Raw genomic sequence first — 23,096 nt, forward strand, 5'->3', positions numbered from 1 at the left:
TCATATTGTCCAGCAGTTTGCGTTTCTCAGGCAGGGAAACATGGTTGCTTATGTTCTTTTTGCAGATTTCCAGGTATAAATACTTAATATCTCCCTTAGTAGTCCATGCTAAAATTTTATTACTTTGACATAGAGGTTGTTTTTCTTATATCCAATTAAACTATCATCTCATAATTTATTTATTTATTTATTTATTTTTAAAGATTTTATTTATTTATTTGACACAGAGAGAGAGACAGCAAGAGAGGGAACACAAGCAGGGGGAATGGGAGAGGGAGAAGCAGTCTTCCCACTGAGCAGGGAGCCCGATGAGGGGCTCGATCCCAGGACCTGGGATCATGACCTGAGCTAAAGGCAGATGCTTAATGACTGAGCCACCCAGATGCCCCATCTTATAATTTATTAAGCCTATTTCCTGATCTGATGCCAAAATAGAAAACAACTGCTCACTATTCCTATTAAAAAAATTATTTAAATATGAAATATTATTCAAACTGAACTAGCTTTATCTTCTCTATGTTAAATGATATCAGATTCTCTCATCTTTCTCTTTTTATCACCTTAGCTACATTTTTCTTATTCTGAGAACAATCTATTTTGAAGTATGAATTACTTCTTGTATCAATGCATCATGAGTTGTTTAGAAATTCATGTTACATGTTTAGCAATTTAGCTTAGTTCAAATGATGGGAGAAAGATGGAATAGTATTTAATACATTATATTTGCATGAAAGTCTCTAATAGAGCTCATCATCTAGGCGTGAATTTACTATACGTATCAACCATATACATATATATTTATTTAGGATGTAGTTGATATAGCCATATATGTTACTTATATGTACTCATATATATGAAATGTTTCATACTGTAGCACAGAAAGGCCATGATATAGATAATATCATTTCCATACATCAGGGTTATTATAGGTCATAGACATACTAGAATAAAATAGAACAGAATAGAATAGAATAAATGATAGAAAGATAGAAAGAAAGATAAATAGGCAGACAGAGATTCTGCAGGGGAACATAGGCTACTATTACCCTATTTCAAGGCAGAATAATAAGATGGAAGGTATACTGAGTGAGAGTCCTGGGCAGGACCAGCTACCTAGAAATCTTGTGAAAATATACAGTTAATCCCACTATGACTGTAGGAACTCTAAAAGTTAGTATAGGGGTGCTAAGTCGATTGAGCATCTGCCTTCGGCTCAGGTCATGCATGATCCCAGGGTCCTGGGATCGAGGCCCATGTCGGGCTCTTTGCTCAGTGGGGAGCCTGCTTCTCCCTCTGCCTGCTGCTCCCCCGTTTGTGCTCTCTCTCTCTGTCAAATAAATAAATAAAATCTTAAAAAAAGTATCATTCTCTACAAAGAAAACTAAAACTGCACTTTATAAATTACAATGCATTTAAAACAAACAAAATCCACTAATTTCTAGTATTGTTTTAATAACTCCTATAAAAATTAGTTATCAGAAATTCCAGCAAAATACATAAGCATTAGTTTCTCTATGTTTAAATTCAGATTATTATGATGACTAAGTCAGAAATATGTGTAATGTCCTAGGCATACAATAGATGATCAATAATGAGAGGTATTTTTGTTAGCTCTAAGTAAAATTAATGATTAAGCATACATGGTTCAACAGAGGACGCAACACAGCAATCAATGGTAGTTAAGGCTAGTACAGATGGGAAGGTGGCTCTGTCCACATACTCTAGTTATTCATTATCCAGAAACAACAAGTGTGGGCCAGGAAAATCTTTCCCTAAAACAAGAGTGGATGCCAAGATCCTAACCACTCAATACAATCTCTCAGAAAGAAACATTTGGTGGCCTTTAAATAGAAAATATGATACCAAAAGAATGCTTTTCAGTTCCATATTTTTTAATCTACAAATTGCAAATAGTTGTGTTGAAAAATGTTTATTGACTGAAAGACGTATTATATTCTTTAGGGGACCAAAGTTAATCCTGAAATATGTTAATGTTGTTATATCCTAATGGTGGTGCTGAGGGGGACAAAAAATATCATAAAGCCCTTAAGAAACAAACTTTTGTGTGTGTGACACAGATGGTTGGAATAAATTATGGGGCTCAATAAAAAGCAATTCAATTTAGTTTTAAGATCCATTTGGACATTTATCAAAGATCACATTGTGAAATGTATTTGTGATACTTGGAAGACTCATACTAATCAGCATCCCTTACTCTTCCACCATGCCCCACCTTCCAAAAAAGAGAAAAGAAGAAGAAAAAAACTAACGGAAGTTCTTTCAACTGAAACCTAAAACAAGATCCTTGAAATTTATGAGTTCAGTGATGACAATAAATTGAGTAATAAACTGAAAAAGTATACGTGGTGGTAATATACAGATATACATACACACAGACACACACATCACGTCCAATGGCACACATACATAATATATTAGTTCTTCTAAAAGAATGTTAAATGGTTATTCTGCCTAAGATACAAACTACCAAAAATTCATCCCCTTGTACTCTGCAAATTGGATGCAAATATTAAAGAAAGACATGGTAGGGTGCCTGGGTGGCTCAATCAGTTAAAGTGTCTGCCTTCGACTCAGGTCATGACCCCGGGGGTCCTGGGATCCAGCCCTGCATTGGGCTCCCTGCTCAGTAGGGAGTCTGCTTCTTTCTTTCCCTTTTCCCCTTCCTCTCCTTCTGCCCCTCCCCCAGCTCATCCTCACTCTCCTTCTCTCTCAAAATAAATAAATAAACAAAATCTTAAAAAAAAAAGACATAACATTTTCAATAGATGGAGAAGATAATGCTCAGAATACTTGAAAAAAATAAAATTAATGAAACCCTTTGCATGTGTTTAAGACATGAAATAAGGAAATGTAAAATATTTTCAAATTCATTGAAAATATTCTAAGTACTTTACATGGGTGGTTATACTTATATATTGCCAAGTGAGTTGCTAAGACAAGAATGAGAACAGAAAATATGCTTCAGAGTAAGCCTCTAGTTTAGAGTTTCTCTGATTGGCATACATGATAAATTTCAATTTTTAAACATCAAAAGATGCACTGGAACAAGTGCTACTGGGAAGGTACCCAAACAGGCTGATTTTTAGTTCACTTGTTCATTCGATCAACATATATTAGAGCACACTTACTTACTTCCATATATTACATACATTGAACCCCTGAAGGGTTCAAAGATGATTAAGACATAGTCCTTGCCCTTGAATAATTCTTTTTGGTGGGGAGGCAGACACATAAGTGTATAATATTCAATATTAAATGCTAATATAGAAGCATGAAAAAATGGTAAGGGATTATAACCTACTAGCTGTTTCATGCTATAATCTATTAGCTGTTTCATCTAAAATATTTTTGAGCATATACAATGTGCTAGGCACTGGTCCAGACTGGGGATACAGCAGTGTAAGAAACAACCTAATAAAATTTACATTTCAAAAAAAAAAAATACATTTCAGTAGGAAAACGTAGACAATGATCAAACACATAATTAAAACAAATAGAATGTTGGTTTATATTAAATGCTATAAAGAAAAATAAGGCAGGAAGGCGAGGATAGTGAATGTGAGAAATTCAAGCGACAGTTTTAAACTTGGTGGTCACGGAAGAACTTACCAAAAAGTGAACTTTATGTAAATGCTTGAAACTGATGAAGAGCTAGCCATCAAAATATCTGTAGAATATCATCGCAGGCAGAGGGAATGAGAAGTGGAAAAGCCTGTGTGAATGGAGTTGGAACAAACAGAAATAGCAAGAATTAGGAGGAGAGAAAACAAGCAGCTATATTATTGATGCCTATAGGTCACTATGTGGAATTTTTTCTATTGAGTGAAATGGGAAGCCATGATGGGTTTGGAGCAAAAGACTGACAGGCTTATTGTTTTATAGATTAACTAAATCAATACACTCAAATGACTATTTTGTGATAGGACATTCTTCAAACACTCAGATTACTTTTACCTAGTGAGATAAAGCTTAAGTAGTTTTCACTATTTGCCAGCTTCTATACCTTAAAAAATTTAACCTAGGACTATGATGATATTAATAATTCTACTTGCCAGTTTCTATAATGCTTAAAAACTTTTCAACCAGGAATGTGATGATACTAATAATTATTTTCATTTAGTGGATTATAGAACATTATAGATAATTTTGGTATTTTTTAATATAAATTACTTCATATATAAATTACAGAGTGCCTAACATGGGCCAAGCACCATAGTACAAATAATAAGGGCCTTACATGCATATATACACATTTAAATTTATAAAAGGTAAATGTGTTTCTGTATTTGCTCATAACACAATGCGTTTTAAAAGTAACTTTTACTTTTTCCTATAATTACCTAAAACGTGTTTGTGATTTATCCATGTGTATTTAGACCCTATAATCTCATATGCTCTTGGATATACTGTTAGTATCTTCCCCTGATGTTAATATTCCACCACCTTACTTATAAACACTGTGTAAAGTTGAATTGTATCAATTTAATACAGTTATTAATCAGTCACCTTTTGTAGGAGATTTATGTTATTACTTTTTTATTTTTGCATAAAGAACTTTGGAATGAGCCATATTTTTAGGTATATTTTGCATATAGCATAATCCTTCTCTCTTAAGATGACAATTCAGAAATAAAGTTACTGGGTCAAAGAAAATGTACGCGTTTAAAGTGTGGCTATATATTGCTGAATTGCTCTACCTATACACTGTAACAAGTTTTTGCTCATTATAGAATCTTAAGTATCCATTAATTTTCTTACACCTTAATCACTCCTTAAAATATTTTTGCCAGTCTAATAGGTAAAAAATCGTATCTCATTTAATTGGCATTTTTTTGACTACTAGTTTGGGTAATACAATTTTTTTTTTTTTAATCAGCCACTTATATTCTAAAAGGAAATCCATTCTAGGCATGGAGGATAAAAGGATAAGGCACATTCAAAACCACCAAGGTCCTTACAGTCTAGGGAAGGTGACAATCACAAAAACAAACTACAGAACAAGAACAGCATGTCATTCATTATTCAGATGATTAAAAATGGATCATCATAGTTTTATGTTGGAAAACAGAAATAGAGACACTGATGGAGACAGAAATCCTTCTGGGGTGCAGGTTTTTCTTTCCAGACTGATTAAAAACACAGGGCTCTGCTCCATAAGTGTAACAAAATACTAAATAACAATGGCATTATTATATGGTAGAAAATTCACTTTTTTGGTTTCCAGTGACAATGATTATTACCATCCTGGCTGGCATGTGGAAGAAATAACTGAGCCCATTCCCAGAAATCACTTTCTTGGTTGATTTTAAAACATTCACCCAAGTGAATATATGAATATGCATTACACATACATTACAATCAGAGTGATACTTCAAAAATACATATTTGATCACGTCATTCCTCTGCTTTAAAAAAAATTCCATGGTTTCCCACTTCTTATAGGATAAAATTCAAAATCTTGAACTAATGCTAAAATACCACATGGCAACACTCTGGGTCACTCTCCCCCTCGCTGCCTCTGCTCTAGCTATCAGAGCCTCTTTTCCTTTCTATCAGGACACGTCTGGCCTTGGAGTCTTTGCAGGGTTACTTTCTTGCCTGGAATGCTTTTGATCTCTTCCTTTTTGTTTTAACTTTGTATCTCAGATCTCAGCAGCAAGGGCAATTCCTTAAGAAGTCCTTCACTGATTTCCCAGGTCCCTCTGCTGTAACAGTCCTCTGTTTTACCTTGATATTTTTATTCACAGTAAATATTATATTACTGTGTGATTACTTGACAAATGTTCACCTCCCTAAATCATCTGCAAGGTGATGCATGAGCATAGAGTTCACTTTTATTTCACTTACCACGGTATCTCTAGTGTTTTGTTGTTGTAACTAGTGCATATTGGGTACACAATTGTTTGTGATATGAATAAATGGATGAACAAATACAAAAAAAAAAAAAACCCTGCTTAATGCTAGACCACAGGGGAAAAAATAAAGCATATGGAAATCTGCATTTTTATTGTGTTTCTAAATTTGTGGTACTGTTTAACTTTTCAGAAATGAAAGATGACTCATAAGCTTTCCTTCTGATTATGGTAATAATAATAATAATATTCATTCATGTAATATAAACTATTAGGCTGAAATGCATTTTGGTGAATTCGTACACTATTAGATGAGCTGTCTCTCCAGAGTCTACAAAAAAATTAATGTGGAACACCTGATATTTGACTGTGCTTCCAGATGGAGGGACAGCTTGACAAATGCCATCATAATTTACAACTTTTAAAAAGTGTGGTGTGAATGCATTTACAGTAAGCTTTAAACAGCTTGGATTATTTACAGGTACAACTGTGTTTAATGTGGAATTTCAATGGATTTAAAATTTTATTCGATTCAATCACTGATCACAGAACATAGGTGTGGCATGTGAGCAACATGATTTGTGCTTTAATTACATATCTTAGAACTGGGTACATCTGTTTGGTGAGGTTGGGGGGGGGAATGCTATAAAATAGCATTCAAATTTTATATTTGATTATTGAGTGTCACTGATGAAGCTCTTACCTTTGCAAAGACAGCATATTTTGAGGTTGGGGGGGGATGCTATAAAATAGCATTCAAATTTTATATTTGATTATTGAGTGTCACTGATGAAGCTCTTACCTTTGCAAAGACAGCATATTTTGAACTTATCCTATGGTGGTTTAGGAGAATAATAATCACAAAAAGTGAATATGGAAATACAGTGTCTAACTCTTAAGGATAACTTGGACGCTTGTACCAATATAAAACTAAAATATGGATTGCTAACTGATAAGATTTGTAGTAGAGTGCAGTCTAAAAGAGTATATAAGTCTCTATCTCTGGTAGTTAGGAATTTGACTATTGAAGCTCTGGTTAAATTGGAGAAGGAACCATATATGTTATCAAATACATCACTCATATATTTATGTTATATAGGTATGTGTGCATATACCCTTTTTCTCTCCTCCAAATACGTATATGTGTGTACATGTATATATGATAATTACTATTATATACCATTATAATAGTATTATTATACATATATAATACATATATATCTCCAGGAGGATATAGATGACTTTGGAGGTTGGGTAAGGTATGGTTGTAGGAAGATGCAGGAACATCTGACTTTGGAACATTACTTCATGAAAAGGAAAGTAGTTAGTTTGACACATTTTAACTAGAAATTTGTTGATAGATACTGTGATTTACTTCTCAGGAAAAAGTAGGACATTGAGAAAAATACACGGTAAGGTGAAACTAAAGCTTCTGAAATGAACTGCTTAATGCATAAACCACCATCAGGACCTACTGTGTTCATTCAATCACCAAGTGTTCTTGGACTCTTATGCTTCAGTCCTGGGCTGGGAGCTGACTATCCGGTAAACAACCAAGCCAGACATGAGCCGTCTCTTCCTGGAGCTTACATTGTAAATGGAAGAGAGTTATTAAACAAGTCACAAATAAATATGCAAATAAAATTTGATAGGGCTATGACAAAAAAATAGGTGTTAAAAAAGAGAACAACAGAGACAGGGTCAGCCTAATCTTGTTGATTGGGATGGGTCAAGGAAGCCTTCTCTGAGACCTAAAGGATGAGTAGAAAGGGAAGAGCCCTCCAAGTGGAGGACATGTGCAAAGAGAAGAAATGGTTGGAAGAAGGGAAGGTTACTCTGTGGTGGAACTTAAGGAGTCATGGCAAGAATGGCCATAGGTGAGGCTGGAGAAGGGTAGGGGAGGTTATTAAGAGGCCACTAAAGAGTTTGTATTTTATTCTGACTGCAACGCAAACCACTGAAAGATTTATACAGTCCGTGTGTGTGTGTGTGTGTGTGTGTGTGTGTGTGAGCTATGAGTCAATTAATACTTTTTAAAACTCAATCTGGAGTGGAGAGGGGTAACAGTAGAAGCTGGAACACCAGTAGCTTGTACCTTGGTGGATGTACTGAAGATGGAGAAATGAACAAATATTCCACGTTCTCTTTAGGAGGCTGAATCCTGAGAGCTTGGGTATGGATAAAATGTGGGAGAAAATATGATTTTAAGGTTTCTATAGTTTTTTCTTAGTAATACTATTTGATTCAAGAAAATGTATCCATTCATAGAGAATGTAAATAATAAATTCCAGTAAATTCCATAGTAAATTCCAGGTTATGGAAGGTAGTCTAATGGTTTGTTTAAAGAAGTCTTCCCAAATCACTCAAGGTGGTGAGCACCCATACCCCGGTTATTCTGTCCCTTTTCTCTTTTATCTTCCAAGCAGTCTTACTATTTTGCTTACTCCGAGTAAAATCTCCATGAATGTGATGTACTTCCTGAAGACAGATTATATCTAGAGTATCTAAGGCAGTGTTGGGTACATTGAAAATGGTCAATAAATATTTGTTGAATGAAATGATGAATGAACTAATGGAAGAATAACGATATGGAGGAAATACCTGAATCCAAGGTGCTCGCAATTTAGCCAAGAGGATTAAGAAGTGTGATAAAAGCCTCACTAGAAGTAGGCAGGCAGTGTTATGGGAGAAGAGGGGACGATGTATCTCTCTAACCGGGAGAACGGAGGGAAGTCTGAAGACATGTACTCAAAGATGAATGTTTTTTGGATTGAAACCGTCCCTAAACGAGAATCACTCCCCTCTCCACAGCAAGCTCTCTAACAAAACATAAAGCACTCTTCAAAAGAGCTTCACATTTTAGAATACTATATATATTTGTAAATAGCCCTTAGAAAGGATTGTCCTGGAAAAATATAACCTTGATTCTGTACCACCTACATCGCGTACTACTTGTCGCTTCTGGCTGTAGACATTTTGCTCGCCTCCCTCCCTCAGCCCCACTATAGCCCTGCCCCCGCTCTCACCCCCGGGTTTTGACTCCTTTGGTTAGATTCGCGCCCTTGCCTTCTCCCGCCTATTTGTTGGATGAATGGAGGAACGTTTACCACCTCATCCTTGAGGAGTTCCAGATGATGCAGCTGCCCAGAAGCCAACGTTTCTGCACGTCGCGGGGTTCGCGCGGAAGGAAGGAAAAGGAGCAAATTGTTACTTAAAGCGCCAACTGCTTTGACCTTTGGTCCTGTGGGTCTCTGCCGTCTGGCCCCTGCCTACCAAGCTCAGGCTTTAACAGCTTATAGAGCACAGGTCAGTCCCGGGAGCAGGCGCTCTCTCCTTCCCCTCCGTCCTCCTGCGGAAGGAAAACAAGCCGCCAGCCTGGGCAGAGGCTGGGCTGCTTTCCGCGTCGCTCCGCGGGGCCGAGCTCGCAGCCCCGCCCCGGGGTGGGGCCTCCCGGCGCCCGCCCCGCCCCCTCACCGCCGACCCTTCGCTTCCGATTTACTCTGTCGCTACCGCGGGCGGTCACTTCGCTCTCCGACTAGAGCCCAGGGACGCTAGGAGGGCCTGTCACTAGGAGGCTTCAGGCTGTGAGCACTGCCATGGCCCCCGTGCTTAGCAAGGACGCGGCGGACATCGAGGTACCTACTGCGCGCCGGTTCTCCTGGGGCGGGAGGGGGGCCCAGCTGGTGGGTGCGCGGGAGGCCGCCGGGGTCGCTTGGAAAAGAGTGGGAGGTGCGGGGAACTTTGCCTCCGCGGGAGGTCTGCGGGGGAGGTGGAGAAGCAGGTAGCCAGAGCCCGGCGTGGGCAGTGCAGGGGTCCCGCGACTGGAGGGGGTACCATTTGGGTTGGGACCTGGCTGTTTACTTTGGAGGGGATTGAGGAAGCTGGTCTAGTCCTGCCCTGAATGGCGTGACCAAGAGGCACAAGAGTTCCAGTGAGGTGGAGTCTGGAGGATAGGAGCTCCCATCTCCCACCCAGGCTACCCCCACACTGATTTTTCTCCCCCCGTATGCGTTTCGGGGCACCTGTTTGCTGCCCCCACCTCCGGTGGATGAATCCTGAATAAATGCAAAGGTGGAGCATAGAAATAAAGATCTGTTTGTCGACTCTTAGAGCAGTTCCCGCTAGCCATACTGTTGCTTGTGAAATTATTTAACATAGGGAGGGGTGGAACAAAGTACTGAGAACATGAAAAATGCAGTGCTGTCAGAAGAACATAAACGAGCTGTATTTTTCTCTCCTCTCAACAGTTTTTGATCCCCTCTTGCACTGTTTATATAAAAATGGCATCTTTCTTCCTGTGAATAAGGTCCTACCTGAAATGACATGACCATTTCCTTTAAATTTTCCCTAAGATCTTTATGTATGAAACGAGAAGGATTTACTTATAAACAGTGATTTTAGACATACTAACCCGGTTCAGCATTTGTGAGCTAAGATAAACTGCTTCTTAGTTTTTTTTGTTGTGTTTTAAGGCTTTTCTTTGAGTCTCCCCTCTCTGATAAAATGTGTGTCCGTGTATATGTGTATATTTTCTCTTTTTTATAAATGACACAATTTTTCTTTCCTCAGTCCTTTTCAGTGGCTTAAGTAAAAGTTTAAAACCACCTGTTTGCAGAATAGCTGCTTTTGCCACATTTTTCCTCTGTCATTGATTGAAGTAACTTTGTGTTCTCTTTGGGAGATGGTAGTAGTGTTTTCTCCCCACTCCATACATTAGTTTGGGAAAAATCCATTTTAGTAACAAGAGTCAAATTATATTGTAGTGACCTATCTGGTTAATTTACTTGTGGTTTCTCTTGTGGATAGTTTACTATTTTGAAAATATTGATCGATAAGATACATTTAACTCAATACTTATTCATGTGTGCACAGGGTAAAAGATACTTGATTTATGTCATAGTCCTTTTTGGTCCTTGTTACTTTGACTTGACCAAATCTTTTTTTTTTTTTTTTTTTAACTAAGCTAAATAGGAAACTTGACAGCATTCAGACAGTACTGATTTTAGAGAATAGAGTGTCAGAGGGCAGGTGGCTTTTGGCTTTTAGAATGGTGTGTTACTTGCTTAACTGATTTCTTTCTCTGTATTTCTCCTGCAATTGTCTTTGAAATCAGTTCTTAACCACCTGACACTAAGGAAAAGATGCCAGTGACACATTAAATGAGTAGCTTAGTTTTGTATGTTGTTTGAACCAAGATCATTTGAGAAATCCACACCCTCACACTCACCTCAATCTAATCTTAATCTGTAGAGTTTATCTGTATGATATTACTTACAATCTAGAATGGTGGTAGAGTTTTTCAGCTTTTATGTAGTTCATATATGCAGCACATTTTAAACAGTAATATCTTTCATTATATACAGTAACTTCCTTTTCTCTCAAAGTAATACCTGTGATTCATGAGCTAGAGTACCATGAGAGACCATAAAATTAATCATTAAAATATAATGCAGTGAGGAAAAATACATTAAGCCTAAAGGAACACATTCAAGAATAGATGTCTCAGTTGATCCTATTGATTCACCAAAGTTCATTTTTGTTTGAAGAATCAGAATGAATTATGAAAGCTCAGTTTTCTATTAAATTTGAATGCATACATTGGATTTGCCTTCCTTGAATGAATTCATTAAGACTATTGTCTAGAGATTGATCTGACTATGACCATTGCTCTAGACTCAAGTACATGGAGTAATCTTAAAAAAAGAAAAATCAGTATGAAACAAAGTACATGTTCACTTGATAAATGTGGAAAGAACAGAAGGTGATGTTGACAAGCTTCTGTAATAGTGATTTAATTTTCCCCATAAGCTACAAAACCTCAGGTTTCAGTGAAGCAGCCAAGAAATATCTTTGTTTCTGAGGAAAAAAGTTACTGAGGTATACAGATTTGCTTTGTGTGTTCACTCCATAATTTCTAGCCTCAGTTAAATAATCACATCAGGGTTTGAAGGATTGGGAACATGAAAAGCAATCAGAATGTCACCAAACCCCAAAACTGGAATATTTCAGGCTGGAAGATAGGCATAACAACGATGAATTAGTAAAGTAATACATTAGGCAATAGAACCTCGCTCATATACTCAAAAATTGTCATTGTAGTAATTGTAGAAGCGGCATGAGAAGTGAAGGTTTTGGGGGTGTTTGGGTGGCTTGGTCAGTTAAGCGTCTGCCTTCAGCTCAGGTCATGGTCTCGGGGTCCTCGGATCTAGCCCTGCATCCAGGCTTCTTCAGGGCTCCCTGCTCAGGGGGGAGTCTGCTTCTCCTACTCCCTCTGACCCTCCCCCTTGTCCTGCTCTCCTGAGCATGCGCATGTTGTCTCTCTCTCAAATGAATAAATAAAAAAATCTTAAAAAAAAAAAAGTGAAGGTTTTGTTTTTGTATGTTTTGTTTTTTTTTTGTCTGTTCATTTTTTCCCTGACACATTAATGTGGTTCAGACCATGGGATCTGGAGCTAACTGTCTGGGGTTGAGGTCTAATTAACTCTTTTTAGCTGTGATTCTAGGCAAGTTACTTAGATTCTCTGAGTCATATTTGCATAATCTGTTAAATAAAGAAAATCATAATAGAAAATAAAACAAATGTCACAAGTTGAAATCTTGTTAGGAAAAAGGACAAATGTTAAAAAAAATATGAACAAACATCTTAGGAAAATCACTGTCAATGAAATAATTGGCATTCTAAAGTTCATTAATAATAGCTATATACTTTTAAAAGTCATTTTACTTTATGGAATTAGTTTTTGGATAAAGCTGAATTTTGTCTAGGATGACTTTTGAATACAAATTCTCCTGGGAAGGTTTCAGAGAAGATTAATTCCCAATATTGATCACTTTCCCTGACTTCAGCAATATCTTCACAGTACTTCATTTAGTTTGAATTGATAACCTGTATAGGTCAATATCTGCACATTTAAAAACAAGTAAGAATGATTTTGGAAGAGTGCACTGTGTTCAGGTTCTTATTCCTTTCCAATGACATGGATAATTGAGAGTAGATTATAAAAGTATAGTTAAAGGAAAATGTATATAGGGGCACCTGGGTGGCTCAGTCGTTAAGCTCTGCCTTTGGCTCAGGTCATGATCCCAGGGTCCTGGGATAGAGCCCCGCATCTGGCTCCCTGCTCCGAGGGAAGCCTGCTTCTCCCTCTCCCACTCCCCCTGCTTATGTTCCCTCTCTCTCTCTGTGTCTCTCTCTGTCAAATAAGTAAATAAAATTAAAAAAAAAAAAAAAGGAAAATGTATATAGCCACAGGAAGCGTTTAACTTTTTGAATAATAGTAATTTTGGTAAATATTTACAGCCAAACTAAATTGCTACCTACCACTCTAATGCTTTCACAATCGCAAGTCAAGGTCCATTCCTTGAATTATCAGTTAATGGGTATTAAAGGGTATAAACTCATTTCACATTTACCCTGAATCAAAAAGGGATTTCAGTCCATTGTCTACAGAATCACAGTGCATTTCAAGTCAAATAGAAATAGTTTCTAAATTACTTATACTCTGGCTTCCATTCGAGAGGATAATTGAGAATTTTCTGTTTATTAATTAAGAAAATAAGCTAATAAAATGATGGATTTGGAAAATGTGAAAATAAAGGAAACAACTTGGAGAAAATTCATTTTAAGCAGCATTTTGAAAAAAAAAGGGAAGGCATGGGTTATGAATTAATTCATAGAGATGGAAGAGGTATTTCTAAGTATGCTTTATCAGAACTGCTTTTGTCCCAGGGGAGTGGGGAGGGTCATGGATCCAAAGGAGAGAATAAAGATTCAACTTTGCAGAAGTTATGGTTATTTATTTAAAATTTTTATGTTTTTTATTCAGTGTGTAAGTGACAGTTTTTTCTTGTCTCCTTTCTTTTATTGACTGGGCACCACCGATCTATGGAAATGCTATCTTGACTTGCTAAGGCTTTTAATTAAAAAAAAAAATAAATCTGTTTTATGAGTTTGAGTTGCTAAAAATATGCTTGTCCTCTGTTCTGTGGACCATATTTAGTTTAAAGTATTTCTCCTTTCTAAGGAATTTAGCTGGGCAATAAAAATGTGTCTGATGATGTGATTTGGGAAGTTCCTTTATTCCATACGATAGCTCCTTGTAGTTTTAAAGTACATTTACCTATGTAAGCATGGTCATATGTATATTTCAGTATATATATATATATATATATATATATATATATATATATATATATATTTTATTTTTTTTTTTATTTTTATTTTTTTTTAAAGATTTTATTTATTTATTTGAGACAGAGAGAATGAGATACAGAGAGCATGAGAGGGAGGAGGGTCAGAGGGAGAAGCAGACTCCCTGCCGAGCAGGGAGCCCGATGCGGGACTCGATCCCAGGACTCCAGGATCATGACCTGAGCCGAAGGCAGTCGCTTAACCAACTGAGCCACCCAGGCGCCCTATATATATATATTTTAAAATCTATCACCTACACACGGATTCAGTGACCAATTTTAGAAGTTTAATTAAAAACTGTGAGATTAATGACTATTGATGAATCTATCAGTAGGGAAATTTTTACATTGGATCTGCTCAATCATAATCATAGCAGATACTGTTGTCCAATTGCTTAATTGTAAAAATGTGCTGGAATTCCAGTAGCCTTCTTTCTGATGTTCTGGAAGAAAAATTCAGTTTTGGGAAGCTGAACATAAGGAATTGATAAGAATGTGAAAGACATCTAGGGCCAAAATACTGAGATAATTGGATAATCTTTAAGCAGTCTCTTACCTTAATATTTGAATACAGCATTTTACCAGACAGGGAACAACTCAAGAGCTGAAAAATAGACTTTCCAGTAAGGTAAACCTATCTGCTCACTGTGGGAGAATTTTTAATAAGCATAAACTTAAGTTATAAAATTAAAAACACTAAAATTAAAGATAATTTGACTGAAAAAATCAAGTTATAAAATAATACGACAGAGAAAATATGATATTTGATACAGTCCAGACTTCAGTGTGGCTAAAGAGGATATTGAAAAATAGGATTGGTGAATTTATTTTTCTGCCTCTCAGCTATATGGCTATAATGACAAATATACAGTGGAAACCTTCACTCCTTAAAACTGTAAGAAAAATTCTATGTCATTTATAACTTGCCTTAATTCAAAAATATTTAATAAGACATTCTAAGATTATAAATTTATCTGTAGTCAGAATTTTGATTTTCAAATGTGACATGTTTACCTTCTGGATTTCATTTGCTCTTAATCCTCTGTATCAAAACAAGATATTTTTTGGCCTCAAACATTAATAGTGTGGATGTTCACTGATATCTTGGAGCCAATTATACTACTGAGATAACTTTTAATAGGATTATATATTTCCTGTGGTTTATAATTATTACTTCTTACATTGCTTGTGATTAAAATGTTATGCTGGTAGAGGTGAACTCAGTGTATAACTTTTCTCTTAGAATGTTCACCACAGATATCTATTTATTGATATTAGGAAGTCAGTAAATTTGTATACAGTTATTCTTTTGTATTTCACAAAATCAAGCTTTAGTTTGTGGTTAAAAAAGAAAGCATCATATTAAAACAGAGCTGGGTTCTAATCCTGGCTTCTTATTTTTTTTACTTTTGTGAGTGTGGTCAAGTTCTTTCCTGGATTATCATTTCTTCCTCTGTCAATTGGATTTAAGCTTAATTATTTCATGCAATAGCTATAATGATTAATTAGTGTCATATACATATAATGCCTCAGATAGCATGTGTCACATAAAATACATGTTTTTTAAATGGTAGTACTTCTTTTAAATATCACTACTGCATATATCATGTGTATTATGTAAATGTAATTTGGTTGAAATTTTGTTCAATTCCAGAAATTAACTAGTGGTATCAAAGTCTGTTAAAATATGTGAGGGAGGGGAGTAGTTAAAGAAGTTAAAAGAATTACAGTGAATGCTCATTACAGATTCAGAAATGTTGCAGATATGTCTTATAAGAAAGTTCCTGGATTTTATTTGTCAATATTACCAATGAGAAGGGGGGAGTTTCTGAAATTCAGATTAAATTAAAAAGACCCACTTCATTTTCTTTTATTTCTATTTTAAAAATGTCTTCAATGCCCTCTGTAATGCCAGCCTTCTAGTGTAAACTGAAGAAGATTCAAAGGAAGTATGTGGAATAGGTTCTGTCTATATGGGATTATCCACATCTAATATACTAGGGAATAAGATTCACATCCAGGGCTGACCCCCCGACCCTTACTATTTTACTGCAGTATGCATATGGATTAATTTTTTAGTGTTTTTCTGTTTTTTTTTTTGCCTTTGGATCTCATATTAAAATTCTTTTTTTAAAAAATTTTTTTATTGTTATGTTAATCCCCATACATTACATCATTAGTTTTAGATGTAGTGTTCCATGATTCATTGTTTGTGCATAACACCCAGTGCTCCATGAAGAACGTGCCCTCCTCAATACCCATCACCAGGCTAACCCATCCTCCCACCCCCCTCCCCTCTAGAACCCTCAGTTTGTTTTTCAGAGTCCATCGTCTCTCATGGTTCGTCTACCCCTCTAATTCCCCCCCCTTCAATCTTCCCCTCCTGCTATCTTCTTCTTTTTTTTTTTTTCTTAACATATATTGCATTATTTGTTTCAGAGGTACAGACCTGAGATTCAACAGTCTTGCACAATTCACAGCACTCACCATAGCACATACCCTCCCCAGTGTCCATCACCCAGTCACCCCATCCCTCCCCCCCACCCCCCACTCCAGCAACCCTCAGTTTGTTTCCTGAGATCAAGAATTCCTCATATCAGTGAGGTCATATGATACATGTCTTTCTCTGTTTGACTTATTTCGCTCAGCATAATACCCTTTCTGGGTTGTTTTTGAGACTATATCAGGACCAGTGCATTGGTGAAAATTATTTCTTTGCATTCTCAACTATATTTAGAAGGGTTTAGTTTTATCCTTTTCTGAAAAGAAATTTTTACACAATTATTAAAAAAAAAAGCCCAACTCAGATATCTCTTTGTACAAACTGGATTAGCTTATAATTTCTCTAAGCAAGTATATTAGCTTGAAAGACAGTTTTGTTTTTTTTTTCCCTAGTCTTCTAAGCATCTCTGCACATACTGTATGTTCATGAAAACTTTTTCACCTCACCTCCTAGGAAGTAAACAGTTGGAGATCAACCTATTTTGCACCAGGAAATGTAAAATATGCTTTTTCTGAAAGCTGACTTAAATATTAAACTTTTTTATACTAGGTTATGATAATTTTATTTCTCTGAGAATTTCACCTTGGTTGTGTAATAGCATTCTTACTATCCTCTACCTCTATCATAATAATTAAAGAGACAATCTGTGTCCCTACCTCCCAGGTGCTTGGAAATTGATATTATGAGTGCTTATGAATGTCCCCTTGAGGCATTGCTGACTGGGCCACTTTGAAGAAAAATCTCTTCATCAATAATGAAGCCCTGAGGGCCACTTCTCAGGGGACCCACACAAAATTACATGTCAACTCCAGGCCTGATTTATACAGATGGCGCTCATGGATGGAGTCCTGACTGCACCTCCCCTCCTCCGTATTTTATTACCCACCACTCTCTGCTGATCCTCCCCACTCCCCCCACCCCTTACACTTCTCTCTCCAAACTTCATCCCCTAATTTTCAACTTGTTTTACCTACCCACAATTGACTCACCTAACTAGATCTTTTATTGAATCTTTGTGAAATCCTTTTGAATGATACTAAAAATTGACTATAGCAGCATGTTAAAAATTTAAAATGTTAGTAAGTCTAATGTAAAAGCCATGTGAAAATCTTCAGCAAAGCAATAGAACAGAATGTGTATTCACTGTATGTTAATTAATGCAAGTATTCCAGGATAGGGGACAGGCCTGGGAATAGGTTTGCTCTACATGTTGGGTCCCTTGCTCTCTGACCTTGTGAAAATCATTCAACCACTGTAAAGAGTTTGCTGACTTCTCAATGAGTTTGCTATTGATCAGTCTTTTAAGGATGGTTCGTAATAAAATATGGCAATGGTGAAATTGTTTGAAATGTGACCTGCTGAGTGATCCTGTTAAGGAAATGCAGACATGGTGTTGTCATAGCTACTCTATTTTACATGCTAGGTAGGATTAAGTATACCATTTGTACCCATTATATGGAATTGGTATACTTCCCTGATTTTGAAACTTTCTTCCTGCCTGCCTTCTTCCTTTTTCTTTTTCCATCAAATGACTGATTTTTTTAAATCTCTCCTGATCACACAGAAAAAGTCCAATCCTTTCTATATATATGGATGGAGTTCTGTGAGGTGATCTGGGATTCATAAACTGATATTTTGTATCTCTTGGATGATGTTGTCTTTAACTAGAAATTAGGATCAGAGATTCTCAAAAGGAATTGAGAGTCTCTTAGTGTTTCTCCAGTGTGTTTGTTGATTGATAACTGTCACTGGAAACAGTATTGAAGAGTATTGAATCTTTGGGTTTCTAGCCCATAGGGAATTTAGGTTACCTTTCTCTGACTCCTTGTACCATAGTGACCTCAGAGCTATGGGGACTTTCTTTCAGATATTCTTACATGATAAATATTGGAGAGTACTGGAGTAGAATGTTTGAAGTCCTCATACTTCAAAGAAAGATGTTCAGTTCTTCTCACAGATCCCTAAGGTTAAATAAACCATGACAGCTTTCACAGCAAGATGCTTTTTTTTGGGGGGGGGGGTTAACTTTTGTAATTTTTTTCATTCTTTGATTTAATTTTTAAAATTATTTTTCATGATCATTACAGGAAAAAACATGCCAAAAAAAAGTGAAAAGTAGACCCCAAACATACATAGTCACACCACCCAAAACAGCCCTGCTAAATGATTTAGTATTTTTCTTTCCTATGCATAAGGAGTTTTTTCCTAAACAGTTTTAATCATATTGAGTTTTATATTTGCTTTCTTCTCCAATCAGAACTATTTCCCCCGATTCATACTAACTTTTTAAATAGTTTTAAATAGCACCATGAGATTCCATGGAGTGGAGATACCAAAATTTATTCAAGCCTCTCCTTTATGATCAGATATTTACTTTGTTTTAGTTATTTGTAATAATGCATCAGTATTTTTTTTTCTTAAGAAATTTTGCTTAAAATACATTGGAAAGGGTTGGCTTCATTGATATATAGTGCATTTCAGTTTGCCTTTTCCATCTACCTATATGACTCAAATGAATTAAATGTCTTTTTTTTTTAAAAAAAGTGTTTTTAAAAGGAAAAAGGGTCCATTATTGGGTGCAAAGACAGAAAGGACAAAATTTATTTGGAACCAATTACTCATTTGCTGCACCCCCCCACACACACACATTCAAGGTTACAGAACACAGAGGCATCTAAATAGAGTTTCCTCTGATGTGGTTGTGACTTCATTTGGATTCAGTGCTTATTTGATGCTTCATTCTAGATCATGGCTTGACTACCTGAATTTTCCTTATTTTTTCTGCCAGGGAGAACAGGAAGAGTAAAGTTGGGTTTCAGGTTGTTATTTTAAATGGATAAATCTCAGGTTTTTATCTTGAATGAATAAATATAACAACAACTGTAGATGTTCCAATGTTTGACCAAAATGGAAACTTTTATATTGTACCTGCCACCCTGGGCCCCTCCCTCTCCTCAAACCACTCTACCAGACCAGATTTTCAAAGCATTCTTTTATCCTAGGCCTTTATATTAGAAGTATAATTTGTGTGTGTGTGTGTTCATGTGTATGTATGTATGTGTACGCAAAAGCGTGTGTGTGTGTGTGTGTGTGTATGCTGTTTCTTTTTCTTTTCCTTATGGTACTCAAGAAGAGGAAGAAAGTGGTGATTGGCTTAATTTGCATTTGTTTGAGTATTGGTTAATTTGAACATTTTTTCCACATTTTAAAATAGTTTGGCTTTTCTTTTTTCTTTTTTTTAAATTTTATTATGTTATGTTAATCACCATACATTACATCATTAGTTTTTGATGTAGTGTTCCATGATTCATTGTTTGCATATAAGACCCAGTGGCTTTTCTTTTAAACAAATTAACAGGATTTTGGTGTAAGAGTAAAATAAAAGAGAAAAACAGAAATAAATACAAATAAGAAAAGTAGAAATATCTCTCAACAAAGTGACTTTAGAGGGAACACACTTCAACATAATAAAAGTCATGTATGAAAAACCCTCAGCTAACATCACAGTCGGTGGTGAAGAGCTTAAAGCTTTTCCTTTAAAATGAAGAACATCTCAAAGATGGTCCCCTCTTACCACTTTTATTTAACATAGTACTGGAAGTCCTACCTGCAGCAATCAGACCAAAAAAAGAAAAGGCACCAAATTGGTAAGTAAGAAGTAAAACTGTTATTATATACAGATGACATGATACTAAATATAGAAAGCCCTGAAGACTACACCAGAAAACTCTTAGAATAAATTCATTCAATGAAGGTGCAGGATACAAAATTAATACACAGAAATCTGTTATGTTTCAATATACTAATAATGAAGTAGCAGAAGGAGAAATTAAGAAAACAATCCCATAAAAAAGAATAAAATGCCTAGAATTAAATGTAACCAAGGAGGTGAAGGATCTGCATTCTGAAAGCTACAAGACATTGATGAAAGAAATTGAAGATGGCACAAATAAATAGAAAGATAGACCATGCTCATGGTTTGGAAGAATTAATATTGTTAATATGTCTATATTACCCAAAGCAATCTACAGATTCAGTATAATCTCTATCAAGATACCAATAATATTTTTCACAGAACTAGAACAAATAATCACAAAATTTGTATGGAAGCACAAAAGATCCTGAAGCAATCTTGAGAAAAAAGAAAAATAAAGCTGGAGGTGTCATAATTCTAGATTTCAAGCTATACTACATAGCTATAGTAATCAAAACACTATGGTACTGACATAAAAATAGACACATTGATCAAAGAAACAGAATAGAGAGCCCAGAAATAAATCCACATTTATGTGGTCAATTAATCTATGACAAAAAGAGGCAAGAATACAAAATGGGGAAAAGATAGTCTCTCCAATAAATGGTATTGGGGAAACTGGACTCAACATGTAAACTGGACCACTTTCTATCACCATACGGAAAAATAAACAAAAAGGATTAAAGACCTAAATGTAGGGCCTGAAATAGTAAAGTTCTTTTTTTGGTAAAGATTTTATTTATTTATTTGAGAGAGAGGGTGCATAAGAGAGAGAGTGAGAGCAAGAGATAGAGAGCACGAGTGGGGAATAAGGGCAGAGGGAGAGGGAGAAGCAACGTCCCCTCTGAGCAGGGAGCCTGACGCAGGGGATCAGTCCCAGGACCCTGGGATCATGACCTGAGCTGAAGGCAGATGCTTAACTGACTGAGCCACCCAGGCACCCCCTAAAACCACAAAATTCTTTTTTTTTTTTTTAAGATTTATTTATTTATTTGAGAGAGAGAGAGAATGAGAGAGAGCAAGCACATGAGAGGGGGGAGGGTCAGAGGGAGAAGCAGACTCCCTGCCGAGCAGGGAGCCTGATGTGGGACTCTGATCCAGGGACTCCAGGATCATGACCTGAGCCGAAGGCAGTCGCTTAACCAACTGAGCCACCCAGGCGCCCAAAACCACAAAATTCTTAAAACGTAGGCAGTAATCTCTTGGGTATTGGCCTTAGCAATATTTTCCTGGATCTGTCTCTTCAGGAAAAGGAAGCAAAAGTAATAATAAGCAGTTGGGGACTACATTAAACTAAAAAAAGCTTTTGCACAGCAAAGGAAACCATCAACAAAATGAGAAGGCAACCTACTAAATGGAAGAAGATATTTGCAAATGATATATTTGATAAGAGGTTAATATCCAAAATATATAAAGAACTCATACAGCTGAACACCAAAAATGCAAATAATCAATTTAAAAATGGGCAGGGGTGCCTGAATAGCTCAGTCAGTTGAGCATCCGATTCTTGATGTCAGCTCAGGTCATGATCTTGGGGTCCTGGGATTGAGCCCCAGGTCAGGCTCGTGCTTAGTAGGGAGTCTGTTTGAGGATTTTCTCCCTCTCCCTCTGCTCCTCCCCCTGCTTACACGTGTACATACCTGCACGCGCTCTCTCTCTCTAAGGTAAATAAATCTTTAATAAAAATAAAAATGGGCAGGAGACCTGAATATTCATTTCCCCAAAGAAGCATACAAATGGCCAATAGGTACATGAAAAGATGCTCAATATTACTGATCATCAGGGAAATGCAAATCAAAACCACAATGAACTATCAGAATACTAGAATAACTCACATCAGTCAGAATAACTAGTGTCAAAAAGACAAAAAATAAGTGTTGGTGAGAATGTGGAGAAAAGGGAACCCATGAGCACTGTTGGTGGGAGTGTAAATTGGTGCAGCCTTAAAAAATTAAAAATAGAAATTCTGTGTGATCCATTAAGTCCATTTCTGATAATTTATCCAAAGAAAATGAAAACACATATACACCCCTATGTTCATTGCAGCATTAATTACAATAGCCAAGATACAGAAGCAATCCAAGTGTCTATCAACAGATGAATGGATCAAGAGGAAGTGGTATATATACACGCAATGGAATACTACTTAGCCATAAAAAAAAATAATTAAATCTTTCCATTTGCAACAACGTGGATAGACTTAGAGGGCATTATGCTAAGTGAAATAAGTCAGACTGAAAAAGACAAATACCAGGTGATTTCACTTATATGTGGATTCAAGAAAACAAGACAAATGAACAAATCAAAACCAGAAATAGACCCATAAATACAGAGAGCAAACTAGTGGCTGCTGGGGCCGGGGGAATGGAGGATAAGCAAAATAGGTGAAGGGGATTAAGAGGTACAAATTTCCAGTTATAAAATCAATTAGTCATGAGGAGGAAAAAAGTACAGTATAGGGAATATAGTCAATAATATTGTGGTAACTTTGAATGGTGACAAATGGTAAATACACTTATGGTGAGCATTTCATAATGTACATAACTGTTGAATCACTACGTTGTACATCTGAAACTCATGATACTGTAAGTCAATTATACTTCAATAATAAAGTACACACACATACAAAAGAAAAGTAGAAACATCACAGATTTTAAGAAAATTAGATGCTAATTATAAAATCACAACATAATCAATACTCTTTTGGCAACATATAATCCACTAAAACTAACTTCAAGTAAATTCAGAAAAGCAATGGACTAGTAGGCTTGGTCTA

General features: G+C 36.2%; 1 protein-coding gene across 2 annotated transcripts in view; it reads left to right on the top strand.

The window, feature by feature from the left end:
• The first annotated feature begins 9,334 nt into the window (after nt 1-9,334).
• DPYD (dihydropyrimidine dehydrogenase) overlaps nt 9,335-23,096 on the top strand; it is an 800,443-nt gene continuing 786,681 nt past the window's right edge. Inside the window, exon 1 of one of the 2 annotated variants that reach the window (XM_054512729.2) lies at nt 9,335-9,508. In XM_054512729.2, coding sequence (XP_054368704.1) covers nt 9,470-9,508 — 39 coding nt within the window. In that variant the 5' untranslated portion in view covers nt 9,335-9,469. The remainder of the gene's footprint in view (nt 9,509-23,096) is intronic. The other variant, XM_045897134.3, reaches the window with a different exon arrangement.

This window comes from Mirounga angustirostris, unplaced genomic scaffold (assembly GCF_029215605.1).
Source record: "Mirounga angustirostris isolate CCGP_5_RB_7025 unplaced genomic scaffold, mMirAng1.0.hap1 SCAF_4, whole genome shotgun sequence".
NCBI classification, from domain to species: domain Eukaryota; kingdom Metazoa; phylum Chordata; class Mammalia; order Carnivora; family Phocidae; genus Mirounga; species Mirounga angustirostris.